We start from the raw sequence: 18,992 nt of genomic DNA, 5'->3' as shown, positions 1-18,992 counted from the left end.
GAAACGTTTATGGCGCAATACAAAAGCCATGCGAGCGTTCTTATGGGCAAGTTTGGATGCTGAGTTTGTGACAATTCATTTTGGCTCACTCTTGACTCGAACGACTCGACGTCGACTGCAGCAGCGGCGGCAATAAGAAAGATGGCAGCGCAGCCAGCTCATATGTCTGTCCCGCTCCTGCTCGCATGCACCCAAGCCAAGCACCGCCACTGCTCTCTCTCCTTCTCGCTCTCTCGCATGATGGCCGCCTCGCTGCTTTGAGTGAGTGATTTTCCGAGTTGAGCGACTAATTCGACTCTTTATGAATATAAAGTGAGAATGTGCGAGCTGAGGTGAAACTATTGGAGTCCCGCTTTGAGTGCTATGCTTTTTTAAGTGTTTTATGCTTTGTTTGGCAAAATGTTATTGTTGATTAAATTACCGTGCATTATTCATTTTGAGTGCGCTGGTTTTGAGTGAGTGCCGCCCTTCGATACAAATTAGCCAAAATTTGTATTTGACTTCTTTATGGGATCACCCTCTAGTGGTGTTACAAAAAAACCCTTATATTTCGACAGATGAAAACGCCGACTCGGCAAAATCACAAAAAGACAGCACTGCCTCTTCTTTTTTCGGCCGCCGCCTTTTGTCCGCCTTTATTTTCTCTCTTTTCTGTTGTCACTGGAATTGCTGTTATGACATTTTTATGAAAAATTTAAAATTTATGATCGAAATTGGACAACACACAAGCATTTCACCCATCCCTCTCGCCCATTGCTCTCGTCCTCCTTCGTAGAGCAAATGTGTGCGGAAATAAAGCGAATCTGCAATTTCTTAACTTTTCCACTTAGAGAACTTTGCTATCTGGCATTTTGAAGGATTTTACACAGAGAGTTTTAGGAAAAAACGGAAGAGGCGCTGTGAGTGGAAGCAAATTTGCAAGTTTTAGCGATTAATCCAATAAATTTTTGGTCATTAGGGATGTAATTGAAAATTACAAAAGAAACATACAATACATTTATTAATTTTTAATATATTGAATTTATTTAAGAAATTAAATAGGAACACCAGGTTATATTCATTTCATGAAGCGATTTTTTTATTATGAAGGATATTTGTTCGTTTATGGGGGTCCATTAACTATTACTTATTTTATTTAAAATAATTTGAATTATACTGTTTTTTATTTTTAGTATTTTTTATTTATACCATACAACATCACAGCATTTTCTTATCTAAATAAAGCACTTATACATTTGGTTTGTTTACCTCAATACACAGTTTCTTAAGCTTAATTAATTTTTATTTATAAATCTGCACCTTTATGTGCTTTTTACCTGTCTATTTATTGGAATTCGACTAGTGCTCAAATGGGATTGCCAACTCTTGGGCTATAACAATTGAGTAATTGATCCAGCGGATTGGCTAAACAATCAATTTTTGGCACGCTGGCTTGTTAATTCTTTAATGGCCAAGGGTGTATTGTGGTCAAGAGGGGGGAGGGGAAGTAACGGCGTTAATGGCCGGGGAGTGCTTTAAAATTAATTGCTCATAAATTCTAAATTAAACGTTTTGCCACACTTTGGTTTCTGCTTATGGGTCATATAGCGAGTGCGAATGAGTGGATTTACTCATGCACTGAAAACAATACTGGGAATTTCCATCTTTTATAACATGGGATGATGTATATATTTCTATGTTAATGCACTAAAACACACTCAAATTGAACCATATTTTATGATATAATGATGTATATAATAATTTCTGTACTACAGCTACATTTTATCTAGTTTTAAAATAATTCCTAATCTAATTAATCAGTTTTCCAAGATGATAGTCAACTAATCCTTGAAGTCCGATTAAATGCTTTATTGCTGTGATGTATTTATCATTGAATGCAAAGCCCAGCCTCCCAATAATTAAAGGAGACGTACTCAGGCGAAGGGTTATTGTTTTTCGAGTGTACTGCTGCCCAGATACTCAGCCCCTCACAGCGGGCTGTGATTTACTGCCTTTGCCCCGGGGTTATGGGATGTGGGCTATAAGCGGTGGGCCCGTGGCAGGTGGGCCGCCCAACGACCGGAAAAATGTAAAACGCCCATTTTGATAATCAAAACAAATAATAAAACAACTTCACACGTTAGTCTGACACAACTACTGGGGCAAGAAACACAGCAACAGCACTAACCAGCGAGCGAGCCCCATTAAACGATAATAACCGTAATAAACATATAAAAATTGAGCGGTGGGAGTGAGTGAGCAGCAAAGAAATGCAGAAAAAGTAAATAAATAAAAGAAGCGTAATTTCCAACAATAAAGCACTATTTTGAGTTCCCAGGGATAAGTGTCGAGTTTCGGTCGAGTCGAGTTGAGTCGAGTTAAGTTGCGGTGCGCTGCGCTGCGTTCCGTTGAGTCGGTTTTCAGACTTCGGTGGTGGATTGCGTGGGCATTACGTGTGATCCTCGGAATCGTTAAACAAAAGCGGAACAAACCATAAAAACAGCTCCGTTTGTAATCTCTCGAGCGACAGGTTGTATCTATAACAAAATAGGCATAAAAAGAAAGGAAACTCTTGTAAAACAAAAAAGACATGAATAAACTGTTGAATGGGTAAATGAAAGTTAATAAAAGTAGCGTAATTTAATCGCTATAGGCGAAACGAATTGTTATTTTTATTATTGTACACTAGTTTTGACACCATTTTATTAATACTATAATCAGAAGCTAATTTACATATTATATATACATATATATACATACATATATATACATACATATCAAATAAGTGTAATAAATGTATTATAATTAAAATCTAACTTATCAGTAAAATTTGTGTCAACTAATTACAATAAAGATCTTTAAAGGTAATACAGAACATTTCTTCCCCTTCAGTTATTGCTACCGATTAAAAATGGTATCACTTTAAAGTTGAGTTTAAATAACAACTATTTAATTTTATGGTCGAATCCTATTTGTAACCAATTCATTCATTGTGGCTTTAATAGTTTATATTTTATTTATTTCGCTAAGTCTATTCGACTGTTGCATTGAGTCGTTTTCTGTATTGATTTCATATCGATTAGAATGACCAAGACTATAAACATACTTTCACAGCACAACATGGTTACGAACACTACACAGTTATAGATGCATTCATGGCGCACTCGAAAATCCATTCATTTAACAAGCTGCCAGCCAGTTCTCTTTTGTTGGTTCCCACAACCCGAGAACTACTATGGCCAATGCGAGTGCAATCTGGCGCTGAGTGCGGATCGTAAAAGCCGCTAGAAGACAGGAGTAATTGCCCATAAAACGACTGTAAAGTATTTCGGCTCAGAGGCAGAGGCTGAGGCAGAGGCAGAGGCGAGTGCAGGAGTGAGTAATGAGGCCTGAATCAATTGTCACTCGCCATAAAATCAATGGCATTGAGTGAGACTCGGCTGGAGTGAAAAGTGTGGCTCAGTGGCGGTGGTGGAAATAAAAAGTAAAAACTCCCTGCACATCAAGTTCCTTCCCTAATTTGATACACTTTTATAGCGTCGGTTTACGGCTTGTTTGGCCGTGGTTTCCCCTCCCCGGATCGCCTCCAACTGACGAATGAGTTCTTCCGACGATTACTAAATGCCTTCTCACGCAATCATTTTTTAATCCCCGATGCGGTCGGGTTTATGGGTCACCCCGAATCTGGGTCTCCGTGTCATCGTCATCACCGCGGCAGCGATCTCGAGTCACCTTCAAATTACTCAATAAAATATATACGAGTGCACACCTAATGTCCGCTTGTCTGGCCGTGTGTATTTTCCTCTTCATTTATGACTGTTTAATTGCACTAATGATATACTGACTCGTTAATGGCGCAATCAATAAATACACATGTTCGTCGGTTACGGGATAAAGGTTATAGCAAAAAGATATATGAGACTTACGTGTGGAGGATACAAGACTTCAACTCACCATTTTTGCTGAGTAATTATTGTCTAAAAGTATAAAAGAAAATATTAATTATTAGAAGGGAGCAGAACTATATAGACTAAGATGATAACAACTAATTGGGACATGTAATATTTTGTCATACAAATGCTGTTAGTGCCTCTTTAAGTAAGTTGATTCATCGAAAGCGCTTTAATTAGTATGTTTCTTATAAATGTAATGATTTTTATTTCCACTTTGAAGCGTTTCGCATTAATCTGCGTACAAGAACAAGAAAAACTAACAATTGTTAAATTAAAGTATTTTTATTTAAATTTAATAACACCGTAACCCATAAAATTGTTATCTCAATTAATACATCAAAATGTTTATTGATGTTCTATTTTTATGTATGTACGGAATTAAATGTTTGGACTCCAAATATGCGTCTAAGTTATCTTACTATTTCTCTTATAATTTCCGAAGGTCCACAAACTAAATTAGTATCTCCCCCTAATGTTTTCCTTGGTGGTGGCTAACTGACTGAAATTCGACAACCCAATCGCTGTGTTTTCGTCATCGCCCGGGATGACGAGCGTGTTTTATAGGCCTCAACAAGGTATTAAAACACACGCATACGCCCCATTGGCGAGGGGGGATATTGTGATACCTGCGGCGGTGGTTTTTCAGTTTTCCAGCTTTTCCGCTTTCCCTCAGCTGGAAAAAGGCGGAAAAGCGAGCAGCAGGGGGAGGAAGCGAGTGGGCCTCAGATGGTCTCTCGCTGCTGACTCGAAAGATGGGCGATGATGGGCTCGCTGCGAAAGGAGATTTCAATATCATAAAAAATCGTATTAAGAGAATCTCATATTGGGAATCGTAAAGTTTTTACGACCGTTTAATGGACTCTTGCAGTAAGCGTGAGTATTTACGCGCTGCTTAAAAGCGGTAAAATATGGCCAAGTGGTGTTGTGGGACAGCAGCAAAGAAGACGCACGCACCGCGAAGGACACCGACGTACATAGATAGAAATGCGAAAATGCAGATGTTGCAGATGGAAAGCTTCAATTAGAAGCCAAAAGCAAGTTGGCCATCCAATTATTACCGGGAAAAAGTCGTTAAAGGCCAAGGCACAGAGGCGACATCTGTTAGCCGTCAGCCGAAGCGCTCGACCATCCAGAGTACATAGGCGCCATCTGTATTCCGTTCGCAGAAGCACTCACAATTTATGGAAACATTTATGGAAACTACTTTATTATCTAAACTCCTTTTATACAAATAAGGATAACATTAATTTAAATATTCCTAGTACCCAAAGTTTTGTAAAGCAAGATAACATTCTATAGTTATACAGTTTATTTTGTAACTTTCAATTGAATCAAGCAAGTAGTCTTACTTGCACTATCCATAAACCGAATTTATAATTATAAAAATATATATAATCTCAATAAAAACGTATTCAAAAAGTTTCAGTGCAAATACATAGAAATAGTTTTCCGTACTAAAAAACAAATTATTCACAATTCTAACAATTTTGCAGAGAGGGTGGGCCAGTCATGCTGTTAACGGGATATGAAACGGAAAATTAACGAAGGAAAGAGATACGATGTTTCTATGCGAGAGAGAGGTCCTACAACGATCGCTAGTGCCAATAGATGGGCGTGGTCTGTGATTGTGCTATTATTGGTTGAGATGCATGGGAAGGACCTAAGGACCTACTTTTTAGTGGCTCAAGCAGAAGTGGACTGGGTACGTTAAGGAATATTAAGAGTTATGGTAAGTGCTGTGGTGCCAATTTCAGTTATTAGAAACAGTTGCTCAGCAGTTCAAAAGAAAGCGGATTACAACTTAATCGATTAGTAGAAACATTAAATATTTAAAACATACAAACATACAAATATTTAAAGCGTACAAAATAAAAAAACAAAAATGTGTATATAAAAGGATTAAAGAAAGTTAGGATCTCTTCAGTTGTGATTCTAATTGTCACGGATACATACATATTATTTATTGCAACTTTATGTAATATTTAAAGAACCCCTAAGAAATCGTTGATTAGAAAAAGTGAAGTTTCTCCTCGAATCAATTTTAAAATTGACAGTATAGAGTATACTTGCGATTTAAGTGCTTCAACCACTTAATGGAAGTCTGGCCGGTAAAGGTTTAGGAAATGACCTCAGATTGGCGAAGGAAAACAGCATTGTGTCCTATTAGGTACAACCATTCTATTGATCATTACTTTCCGTATTCAATCGCAGACAGTGCCATCGATTCGGTGAATCTTGTCGGTCTAGTGGAAATCTCAGCCCATGTCACCAAGTGGCAGCTCGGTTAACTTGGCTGATTGAATGCCATTCGTAGGTGCAGTCACGTAGCATCCTACCTATAGACTTTGGGCCCAAACAAATGGTGGAATTATGGTGACAACGACCCGACGACTTCATTAGACGCGGCCATCCATCAGCCGGTGGAAAGGGTTATTTGACTGCTGGAAAGGATTTCCTACAATTTCCACCACTCGGATAAATCATGCGCCCAATCCCTCGTGGTGCACTGTGAGAAAATACCAATGCTATGCGTTTAATATACAAAGTGATTTTAATGCTTTTTCCCAAAAACTTTGAATCCTAACACCATGTTGGAAAAGGACTGTTTTTACTCCTTTGTGATACGCGTATGCCTTTATCCGACTAGCCCCCAACACCGCACATTCTAATGCTATTTTCTCTGTGTAGACTGTCGAATAAATCAGAAAGTTTGAGCAGTGCCGCTCGTAAAACGGATTCCGTCGAATGTTTGTTAATTATGGTTTTGCGTAACTCTCGCATTCGTTTGCCCCGGGTCAGAACCACTCGTGAGTGATTTGTATTTGGGCTCGTTAAAGTGTCCAGCGGAATGAAGTGCTGGCCAATGAGTTTCTTCTCAAATGCGGCGGCACGATCGCTGAGCATCTTCGCCCATTCCCGCAATTCCGCGGATGCATCTCCGGGAAAAGGCACGTTTTTCAAACGCAATTTGCAACAATTTAAACATTTTTGCGCCAGCTCCAATGGCCGATAGTCGAATCGCCGAAGATTGCTTAGACTTTTGATGGGCTCGTTAGAAGGGCAAATGCCCAGGGCCGTTAGGATAAGGGGGAGTGGCGCTAATTGGGGGGAAACTATGAAGCAGAGAATTGAAAGCGCCGCATCTGGTTGCGAAATGTGAGCGATTTTGGAAGTTTAACTGGCGTCTACAGAGGGAACAAGAATGTTTTTATTAACCCGTTGAATTACAAAACTAAACAAGAGGGAACGCTATAGTCCAGTTCCTCGACTATTAAATACCCCTCAATCAACACAAAGGGAGAGCGAAGAAAATGGAGATACAAATTTTACAGACTGGTCATGGGCTACACCCAATGGCGATTCCACTCTTCATCGTTATGGACCGTGGTCTTATTTTGGTTAAAAACTTTTCAAGTAATAAACCGTTTTTAGATAGATATTTATTGTTAAATATGTTAGATATTGCCTAAAAACCAGAGGTCGATTTAACATAGATTTAAAGCATTTAATATTCGTTTCATTAGCCTTTAATTTACTTATTTTTTACTTAGTTAATATTTTAATTTATGTAAACTTTAATTTTATGTGTGGCCATTTGAAACACGGCAACTCTGAGCATTACATTTAGTGCAATTAAAGTTATGAAAGTTGGGTAATCATATCAATTAGCTTAATTCGCTGTGAAACTTTTCATAAAACATGCTCCATTACAAGGAGACTAATTGGGCGCATAAATCGAGTTAATTTCGTATAATGTAAGCATTAAAAGTGAATTGGCCACTTCGACGCTCGACGCTAATTGCTGAACTCAATGCGATGTCAGCGGTATTTGCATGTTTCGGCTTCAAATTAATTCCGAATCGATTGGACGAAATGGGCATAAGTAATAAGAGGACTTGGAGCACTTGGCTCTCCACTTAACTGTCCGGTGGGGCAGAGGCACTCAGGTGACCTTTGGCTCCACAATGAGTCTCCGAAGAGCTACCGACAGATTCACACGAACGGATAGTGGCAACTGGGGGATTGGGGTGGGGAGTCCGTAAACCGGATCAACCACATCGCCACATCGCCACATCGGCGGTGCAATGGCGCAGGCAAATGGCCGTGATAAGAGCACCGCCTCTGCACCGCCATCGCCTGTGTTGTTTCGAAGTTTTTTGGTCTTCATAAATAGATTGAAATGAGCCTTTGGCAGGGCGTATCCATATCATCCCTTCGACTGCGCACATCTCTTTCTGTCCCTGCGCACTTCGCCCTGGCTCAAAAATACCAAACGAAAACCCGTTTGTACACGGTACAAAATGCTATCCAGATACTGTATTCTATTGGGTTTAATTAAGGAAAAGTAACCATCTATAAATCACGTTAGATGTATTTTAAAAAAATGTTGATTGATATGGAAATATGTTATATTAAACATCAAACATAATTAAACAATTAATTAAAAAAAATGGATAGTTTAAAAACTAAAAAAATAATGTTCAGTGGTTTTAAGTTCTCTTTTCTTTTTTATTTGTAGTCTACTAAGGGGAGGAACATTTTTTCCGAGTGCATTTTCCTTTTTGACTCATCCATGCGGTCATCGCGGAGGTCGAACACTTGCCAGTCCAAATGGGATGTTTTTGTCATTTAATGCCTGGGTCACAGTCATCCGATTATCGATTGACCGACTTATTGCTGGCCAGCCCGAGGAATCAAAGAAATTCAATTGGAAAATTGAATACCAATGGCTGACAAAGTGCCGAATAAATTCTAGTGAGATTAAACAGCGAGCACCTTATAATAATGGTAGCATCCCACACAGCAACTATTTACCCCTTTGCATACACTCCATAAAACCATGCATAATAACCTCCTGGGAACCGCAGACCAGGTTCCCTAATTTCTTCGACTTGCTGGCGAATTTACGTGCCGCTGACACTTGCTATCTGGAGCCATAAACTCAGGGGCCTTATCATCGCCGGCAGCCATTAAAAGGGAGTTTTACTGTAGGACTGACCGCGACTTTAAAGCGAGCGCACGAAAATTATGCGCACAGTCGGACATGGCGACGGTCCTCCCTTCTACACAGCGAAAAAATACTCGATTTAGAGATTTGGAAAACCCTTTTTAGGAAGAATAAATAAATTGGTTTTAAAATACTCGCATTTATGTTGGTTTTATTAATTCGATAGTGTGACTTCAAGCTTTTTAAGTGCTTTAGATTTCGCTTGTAGATGTAGATACCATTTTTTCTTAGTGAAACCTTGTAGATATTGTCCATTGCCCCTCCGGCGAAACATGCAATTTATGGGGGCCGCGACTTGGCAACTTGGATCGCGTCAGGCTCCCATTGCAATTATGCTGCGGATTATCTTGGCGAAAATAAATTGGCCAGCGCTCGCGGCTCAACAAAGTCTGCCACTGGGCAATGGCGGTGGCACCTCCGTTTCTGCGGCAACATCGCGTGCCACACATCGAGACGTGATTACGCCCCGCTAGCAATTCAGTTGGCCACATTATGCATATGCATGTGGACGGGGGACGCATCACTTAACTCACCTCAACGGCCATTTAGCATACTTTACAGGTGCTTTGCGGAGCGATTGAGACGTCTCGCATAGACGGTGGAGAGCTTTCAGGACTGGCGGGCCACAAAGTGATTTTACGGGCATAATGGCTAAGCTAAACTAGAATTTTAAAGTTCAAGTTTCGATTAAAGCAATGCTGATACAGATCCTTTCCACTGAAAATCTGCTATAAACGCTAAATTCGGAGCAAAAGCTGAAAAAAAAGCCAAGGTCCCCGAAAACACTGCGATTTATGGCAAAATGCAAATGATTTTTAAGTCATATTTGAGCTCCGCCATGTCAGCAGTTTGGTATTGTGGTGTGCAACTCGTTTCCATATTCATTGGATGTATACAAATTTTTCCCTTAAAAAAATTGGTTTTTTTGGCGCCCTGGTGTACATACATACATACATATATGGCATACATATATTTAAAGGATATTTGAGACTGGGCTTCTGCGCCTTGAAATTGTCTTTTATTCACCCAACAATTGCGCGGAATTGCGTGTTTTCACTCTCGGTTTCCGGTTATTCTAGACCCATAAATCACAATCAAAAGGAGTAGAACCACAAAACGTGTGTACGCCTTTCGCGTCTGAGGGAGTGAAGGAATCCAGATGGACTTCCGAGTCCTTTCTTCCTTTTTTGCCACCGCTGAAGGGTTAAACTGTCCAATTGCGAAAAGGGTCATAAAATGCCGGATTTTCGTTTCGGGAACCCCGGGAGTAGTGACAATAAAATGGCAAACAAAAGTCGCAGGGTGACCAGTTCTCGAAACCCCTTGCCCAGGATATGGTAAAAATATGGAAGCGGTCGGCTCGACAGAATGTCACACCACGTTGTCGCGTTTTACGACCGCCGCTCACCTTTTGTTTGCCAAGTTTATGGCCACCGGCCCTCCGTGTTTCCCTCATCCTTTGCAGCCGAATCCGCCATTTAACCGCTTCACTCTCCTTGCCAGAACCAAGCCGACTCGCAGCTGAAAACACGGCCAAAATAACCATTGAAACGCAGGCCGAGTTGGCAGTTTTTTTAATTTATCGATTCGCAATAGCGTTGGTATTTATAATTTCAAAGAAAGAACAGAAACTTGCTCACCTTGGCCACAGTCGCTAACCGGTTGCATTTTTTGGCAAATGACTATTAATAGTCTTGACCTTCAATAATGTTGAGTGCGTAAAAAACTGCATCCGGAGAAAGGATATTCCCTGGAAAATGGTTAACAGGTATGCAGCTGTCCGTAAAAAAGTCAGTTACCCGTCTAATTGCGCAACTCAAGGACTTTAAAACGCGGCAGGACTTGTACTGTCTGTAATGCAGCCCGTGCAATTCGCATAACCCTTGATGTAAGCCGGTAAAGGACGTGAGGATGTCCTTGAATCCGAATTCCGTTCTACTGCCATTTATTTTATTATACCTTTAACTTTCTTTTTCACCTTAGATACAGAAACATACATACATAAACAGAATACAATTATTTTCTCTATATACATAAACATATATGTACATTAAAGTTTAAGGCTTGTTGGTTAAATATATTACAATTATTTTATGTCTATTTAAAACTGTCTTTAAATATTTTCCATTTCTTACAATGAGAAAGAATTAAAAACAAGTTTAAATAAGTTTGTAATTTAAACCACTTTAGATTTTAAAGGTGAAAAATTTATGTTTTTGTTCAAATTAATATTGCTTGTTCGATCGAAATAATACGGTAATAAATTGATTATAACTTGTGCTCTGAAACCAAACCAACTGGCCAATTAAGTCCAATCAAAATGGAAACAACCGTAAAAATACAAATAATAACGAACGTAAATGCGTTATTGGGCAATTCTACGAGATCGCCGCAGCTGAAGAGTCGATCGGCAATCTGATTCAGAATACAATTTCGGCTGGCTCGTTGACAACGCCTCACTGTCCGCCAAATCATTCATAATTCATTTTGTATGCCGCATAAATGTTTTTACTATCAATAAAAGCGCAATCAAATTAACATTAAACTTATTTCGCTGTGCTGGTGGCTCTGCGCCTGGATCGAACAGCACGTAATTATTATAAAATATTCCGCCATTCCGTTGGACCATCGCATTCTTTCACTCGGCTGGCCTGCCGTGATTTCTGTTTTCATCGTTTGTTGTGTCAAAAAGCTCCGCAATCGTATCATTAAAAATAGAAATTGGCTGTGATCTGTGTGGGCACCATCTTTCCTAATGGATTTGAGGTTTTCGCATTCGCTCTAATTTAAATCGTAAATGTGTCGACGCCACGGAGCTTGTTGACATTATATTTACAATAGCAGCAATGTGCAATAAAATTAAATGAACGGCTTATGTAAATGCCGAGTAATTGCGGACGGACATTTGCCGAGAAAAGCACGGCGAAACGAGCGTTTCTGCCATTTTCCATTCGGTCCGGCCCTGAAAATGTGTTTTCCTAATTAGTTTTCTGTAAGGAACAGTTTCTATTTTTATGCCAGTCACATGCCCGTCTAAATAGTCTTACAAATGGTGCACTTCACCAGAGCCAAAGGGTGATCATCTAGAATCTTAATTATTTATAGAAATGCCACATAAATCTAAAGCGAAAAGGAGGAGTTTGTAAAATTAATTTTTCCTTTTACACTAGATCTTAATCTCTCTTTCCATTTGCATCTGACACAGGAACTTAAAATGTAATCAGTGCTCTGCTGAGGAATGTTGAATGTTATCAGAACATTTTTTGAAAGTGGATTTTATAAAAACTCTTGTATATTAACGGCATTACTAAGTCGATGCAGCAAAGCAAGTTGTTCCAAATGCTGTATCTTGTTGTTCTTTATTTCCATATAAACTATCATATGTTCCATTCTCCTAGAGCGTTCGTTCCATACCAGTGCGCCCAGAATTCCTGAGTTATTTGTCTGGAGATGAGCCATTCCAATTATAATCCCATCGAGAACCACATCTGCAGGTGATTAATCGGAGCATACAGAGCAGTCGGCGTTCCTCGAATATCGCGAGAGCAGTAGCACTGCGATGGCCAACTGTGTAGACGGGCTGCCTTCATGGACAAGTGCATATGGCATTGGCATTGGGCTGGAACGACGGGTGGGCGGCGGGATATATGTACGAGTACATACATGTATGTGCACCTCCACTTGAGCCAGTTGCTCATTACACTCGACTGGATAATTACGAGCATTTCAATAAACAAGCACAAGAGCCGTGTGCTCGAACTTGGCTCGAGCTTGGCATTATGAACTGTTTCCGAACTGCGCGCACATAATACCATATTTCAAATTTCAATTAAGTCCAAGTGCTGAGAGAGCCGTTCCCCTTCTGGGTTTCCCTTCGGAACAGCCCTCCAATGGCAGCTTTCGGTCTGTTGATCTTTACGTTTCCTATTTGACTTCTGACTTCTTGAAATATAAACATTTCGTTTTATGGCGGTCGATCGATTTCCCCCATTTTCGGCCTAAAAGGGACTCAAGTGCAGTTGCACTAGGCCGCCTGCATTGCCAAATCCCCTTGATAAAATGTGCTCTCCCGCCAACCTTACATTTCATCTTCCCTCCCTCTTTCCCAGGGGCCAGCGAATGGGATTTAGCTGAAAAACTAGTTTAGCTTTGCATTCGAAACAAGGTGCGGGATTGGAGCTCAGCTCCGGGGGATATTTTTTAATAAACCATAAAAACGTTTCTAAAGTGTCACACTCAAAATTTGGGCTGTCACATAAATATCGATGCCTTAAAACAAATTCCAGAGATTAAAATCTGAAAATGGACAACTTTGACCACCTAGCGCATTAGAGGCCCGATTGAAAAACCCGAAATTAAAACCCAGTCTCGAGACTGAGTGGTCTGCGAGTTCGTATCTGTGGGATACAGATACCAGTCGGATTACATTAGGCAACACTTGGGGCTCGAAGATACGGAGAACGAAAATCATTTTAGAATAACAAACCCAGAAAGCCAACACAACTCGGTGGCCCTTTTGCGTCAGAAAAAACAAAGAAAACGCTGTTCAAATTTACATTCCATTCCGAAAGAGTTTCTGGAATGGATTAGGGGATAGCCGAATCTCCCTGTTGACTTAGGCGGCTCCCGGTTCCATTCGCTCCCCGGTTCAAACAATATTTTGCATATTCCATCGATTTTTCGACTCCGAAAACGAGTGCGCATAATGAGCGTGCGAAAGAGATGGTAGGGCGCAGAGAGAGATGGCCTTCTACTGGGTGTGTCTCCAGCGAGAAAAATAGATGGAGACACGGAGGATACCAAATAGAAGGAAGTTTGTCGCCAGAGAGGATAATTTAGTATCGATTCCACATCATATCCATGTCTCCGCCGCAATTTCGAGTCCCTTTTCTAGCAAATCTAAGTCCTCGGCGCATAAATCTCGTTAATTTATGAAAGATGCGTGCGAAATGCCAACAAACTAACTCGCCAACGCCCACGACCCGCACCACCCACCGCAACCACTCTGCACCACTCTGCACCACTACGCCACTACACCCTGCACCACAAACCACTTCGGCTGTCACGCGAATAGCTGTTCTGCATATCAAACCGAAACTCGAGAATGCCACAATGCGACTGCACAGAGAAAAAATGTCCTCGATAGAAAAAGTTAAAATATTTTAAGATTTATTTACTATTCATTATATATTGTGTAATGCTACTTGTACTTTCTGGCATAACGTACATAGAAAATATGGTCTTGGTTTTTGGGCATAATGCGAAGTATTTTCATAATTTCCTTCTAAAAATGATGCATTATTCATTTGAAACTTTTAAATTGGTTAAATTTTTAGTTGTAAGCGAGTTGCAGTTTTTAAAACGTTTTATTTGTGGACCGAGCTTTAATAGTTTTCTGTGTATGGGAGTGCATGTCCGCTTCCAAGTCCGAGTCCAAATCCAATCCCTGACCATGTTTTGGCCCCAAGTTCGTTTGGCTCTTGTCTCGCTGACATCTCTCGATTTATTTAACTGTCCATTTCTGTCGCACTTCGACTAACGATTTTCTAGTCAAGTCTGCGTTCGGTGGGCAAATTTATTTGCCTTGCCCGACATTCCAGCGATCTACTGGAATCTACTGTACGAGGGGGACAATTTATGCAAATGCCTGGCATATTGATACTGTTATGCTTTTGTAATGGAAATACCTGCAATTACCACTTGGAGCTCTATTGTGTAGTGGCGCTGCGAAGAGCAATTAACGCAAATTAGTTTTTGTCTTTCGAGGAGAAGACTAAGCAAAACACCTAGGGGAAATAAATTTATTCTCTCTGTTGATGCGTAGGCAAGTGGTTAATTATTTTAAAGTTGGAGCTTATTCCTCATTAGAGATGGGTAATTTTAGTTGAAGGTTCTTTTGATGACTCAGACGAACATTATTTTAAATGAGTAAAGTTTGCTTATTTTACTAAAAATAGGGACTTCAACCTCTTTAGGCTTCAAATACATATATATTATTTAAACAGTGCCATGTGTAATATATAGACTTTAGTTTCTGAATGAAAGATGTCAAAGGCTGTCTCATAATGCGAAATAAAATATTTAATAATCTAAATCGCACTTTGCGACAAATATGCGACAATATATGGCATGCGGCAAGATTGTGAAATAAATAACTCAAAAATCATAATTTCTTCTGTTCTTGCATCTACAGACCCATTATCACCATTATTTTTCTGCTCGGCTCTACAGTAAATAATAACACTGTAATTACGGAGAGTAATGAGCTCATATGCGGGTGCAAAAGTCATTGATTACTTATAATGGGCGATTATTATTTATATAGATGGGTGTTTTTTGTACTTTTCCCTCTACAGAAGTGAGATAGACATGCCAGAGACTACGGTCGCAGCGCTGTGCTCGTCCACAAATGAAATGAAGTCATAAAATTATTTAAATCTGTACTTAAGTGACAATAAAGCACATTATGTACATTTAACGATAAGCGTCCATTGCAGATGACGATTTGTGGAGGCGATTTTCAGTAAGCATCAGACTGACTTCAACTCGAGCTATATATACAGTGGCGTGCAAGTATGAGTACATGTTTGCAACTTTTGACTGTTGGCCTAAATAAAAAAGGTATTAGTTAAGCAAATGAACCCAAATTTTTACTGTTGATTCTTTGATTATTTATTTACAAATTCGTAAAAAAAAAATAACAATAATGTAATTCTTTTCGTTAGGAAAAAAATAAAATTTAAATTAACTCGCATGTACTCAATTATGCTCAATTTGAATTTTTCAACAAAAGCTTATCTTTTAGTACTTAGTCCAAAGACCCTTAATTCTGATGACGCTTTTTATACGCTTTGGCATACTTTCCACCAGATTTTGAATAATTTCCTTCGGAACAGCTTTCCATTCTTGCTGGATTCGTTGCTACATCTCGTGTTGGTTTGCTGCAACCGATTCGTAGTGTCCCAATCGTCTTTTTACAATCGACCACAAATTTTCGATTGGATTGAGATCAGGACTCTGAGCTGGCCACTCCATTAACTTAAAATCTTGATTTTCGATCCATTCCTTCACGATTTTGGACGTGTGTTCGGATCTCCATCTTGCTGGAATGTGATATCACTCTCATTATAAACGCATTTGTCAACAAAATCGCAAAGATGGGTTTGCAGAATATCTAAATAGTCCTCTTCTTTCATAGTTCCTTCTATTTTCTTTATTGGTCCAAGGCTCCACCAGGTAAAACAGATCCAGACCATGACATTTCCTCCTCCGTGTTTTACTGTTTCCTGTACGTGCCGTCTTTGCAGCGACTCTCCAGGCTTTTTCCAGCAATATTGTTTTCCGTCCGACTGTTATCGATTGAATTTTGATTCATCAGACCACATAACTTTTTTCCAGTCGTCAACTTCCCAATTTTTATGTGCCTTTGCAAATTTTAGCCGTGCTTTTATATTTTTATCGGACAAGGCCGGTTTCTTTTTTTTTAATTCGGAAACGTATCCAATACGCTTAAGTGCTCGACACGCTGTCCACTGGCTGACAGGTTTGCCTATAGCTGCAGAAGCATCCTTGGGTCTACAATTCTTATCCTTTTTAATATTTTGCATCAAAAGCCGCGCATCTGCATCGGTCAACAATCGACGTGGACCTCTTCATTGAATTTTGGGTACCGCGTTTCGCCTTTTTTGAACACGAATGACTGCTGATTGGCTTATATTTAACTTCCCAGCTATTATACGCGTCGAAAATCCATTTTCAGTAAGGTTTATCACTGAATCTTCAACATTTATTGGCAATTTCTTCATATTATTTGTTTTAATAGTTAAGAGCCAAAAACACGTGGAGATTCGTACCTTTTTGGTTGAAAACTTTTATATTTATAGTTTTATATTAAACTTTCTTAAAAACAAACGGTAAATTCTAAAATTAAACTTTCAGTTGAATGAGCTGTCCACCTTTTGTTGAAAAATTCAAATTGAGCATAATTGAGTACATGCGAGTTAATTTAAATTTTATTTTTTTCCTAACGAAAAGAATTACATTATTGTTATTTTTTTTTTACGAATTTGTAAATAAATAATCAAAGAATCAACAGTAAAAATTTGGGTTCATTTGCTTAACTAATACCTTTTTTATTTAGGCCAACAGTCAAAAGTTGCAAACATGTACTCATACTTGCACGCCACTGTATATATAAACACATATAGAAGTACAGAAATTAGCCCCTGTATTGTATATGACACTGATAAAAACGACGATGTACTGCTTCTGGGCGACACGGTATCCGCACCTGTAATCCAAAAATTTGGAATGATTGCAAATGCCTTGAGTGCTCGATTGTACACTGCATTTATAATTTATGTATTGTTATAAATTTGTTTCGATCGGATTACAAGCTTTTAGAGAGCTCTCATCCTGGCTTAAATGACGCAGGTGCGGCTAATGGAGTTAATCAGTGGGCAGTAGGGTGACCCGCTAATGGATAAACAAAAAATGTATTGAAGAAATGTGTACTTTGGGTCCATGCTCGCTGCTCCTGAAATGTAACCATATCCAAAAGCAGATGTAGATGCAAGTTGTGTGTAATACAAAGATTTTCGTAATATTTATTATACCTTTGATCATGGAAAGTAGTCACGAAATAATTGACACACACAATGTAAGCAAAGTGGTTAGCCACACATTCGACTGAAGTGCATCGCCCTAATGCCACGCTGACTTATCCGCTTGTTCTTGCTTTGGTGTGTGTGTGTCTTGAGATCCCCAATAAAAATGCGTGATTACGAGCATTTAATGCAATATATTAATTACCTCGCCTTCGCAATCCGATGGCGATGTCGGACTCTCCCGGTCCGAACGCCCGCCGCCGACCAATCGAGCAGATTAAAAACTGGAATAACGTCTCTGTCAGAATCTTCTTGGTTGGAAATTGTGGCGGATACTCGAGCGAAGGCTCCGCCAATCAAGAGGTCGGAACTCTGCAACTTTTGGCGGCAAGGTGGGCTGCTCAGGTGGGGGAGGGGAGCCTTTCGACCGGGGTCGAGACGACACATTCGTTAGCCAATTTACGAGCGACTAATGGCAATAACGAATACACTTTATGGCCTCATCCGTAATCGAATCGCAATGAAAACTGCACAAATCGTGCAATTTCAGGGCGGCAGAGCAGCAGCGATCGCTGGAAATCATATTTATGCGGTCACCATTGCTCTTCGAGTGACCATTTTCAAGCCATTCGCAGAGCAGTTGACAAATTAAATCATAAAATCGATGCCAACAAAAGCCAAAACAAAGGGATGCCTCGTAAAGTTTTATGCATACTTTCGTGAAGAATTCCCATTTAATGTCCGCCGAAGTTAAGCTTAAAATCGGAACCCGCGCACTCAAATTTTCGGTATTGGGCAAAACCCGTCGGCTCGTACTTATGGCCATGTTAATGGCTTTTTAAAGCGATTATGCGAGACATTTTAATGGATTGTCCGAGCAGGATTATGATCGATTCATGCACTGGAGCCATTGGCAGGGATTAAATCATTATGCAATTAGGTTTTGACTTTGGTTTCCATGCTTAAACAAAAGATTTTACGACTTCGGTGGCTGAGCGAGTCATAAAGCGAATTTATTTAAAACGCCACCAGATTTATGCATCTTTGCTTTCATCTCCGGCTCCGCTCAAATTCATATTAATATCAAATGGCAATAAAAGGCAAATATTTAAATTCGTTTACCAACCCTTTGTTGTAGCTGGTCCCACTTCGCTGGCTCCGCGGTGAGGTGTAGTTTTTATAGGCGTAATCCACAAATGGTTTAAAAACACACACACACGCGCGAAGACGCAGACCTGGAAAGACAAGAGAGGAACCATATATTAAATTTGTATTTTCATTCGTTATTAAGCACATATAATTAGTTTTTGGATTTGGGTAAAATGAGCTCCTAAATACGCCCACAGACGGTATAATTCATTCATATAGAATTCATTATTCATTAAAAGTTTATTCTTCAAGCAAAACGTTCATTTAAAAAAAATTAAATTACAAAATAATTTTAAC

At 39.6% G+C, this 18,992-nt stretch overlaps 1 protein-coding gene across 3 annotated transcripts in view; it reads right to left on the bottom strand.

Annotated features, from left to right (window-relative positions):
* Positions 1 to 1,208: 1,208 nt before the first annotated feature.
* The window catches only part of LOC122620307, a 74,105-nt gene continuing 56,321 nt past the window's right edge, over positions 1,209 to 18,992 (bottom strand). For 2 of the 3 annotated variants that reach the window (XM_043797702.1, XM_043797704.1), the window contains 3 exons: positions 18,673 to 18,781; positions 3,934 to 3,956; positions 1,209 to 2,516 (listed from right to left, as the gene is read on the bottom strand). In XM_043797702.1, coding sequence (XP_043653637.1) covers positions 2,451 to 2,516; positions 3,934 to 3,956; positions 18,673 to 18,781 — 198 coding nt within the window. In that variant the 3' untranslated portion in view covers positions 1,209 to 2,450. Of the gene's footprint in view, positions 2,517 to 3,933; positions 3,957 to 18,672; positions 18,782 to 18,992 lie in introns of those variants that run through there. The other variant, XR_006326122.1, reaches the window with a different exon arrangement.

Source organism: Drosophila teissieri, chromosome 3R (genome assembly GCF_016746235.2).
Source record: "Drosophila teissieri strain GT53w chromosome 3R, Prin_Dtei_1.1, whole genome shotgun sequence".
Taxonomy (NCBI): Eukaryota; Metazoa; Arthropoda; class Insecta; order Diptera; family Drosophilidae; genus Drosophila; species Drosophila teissieri.
Note: the sequence above shows the minus strand (reverse complement) of the source record. Positions and strands in the feature narration are given on the sequence as shown.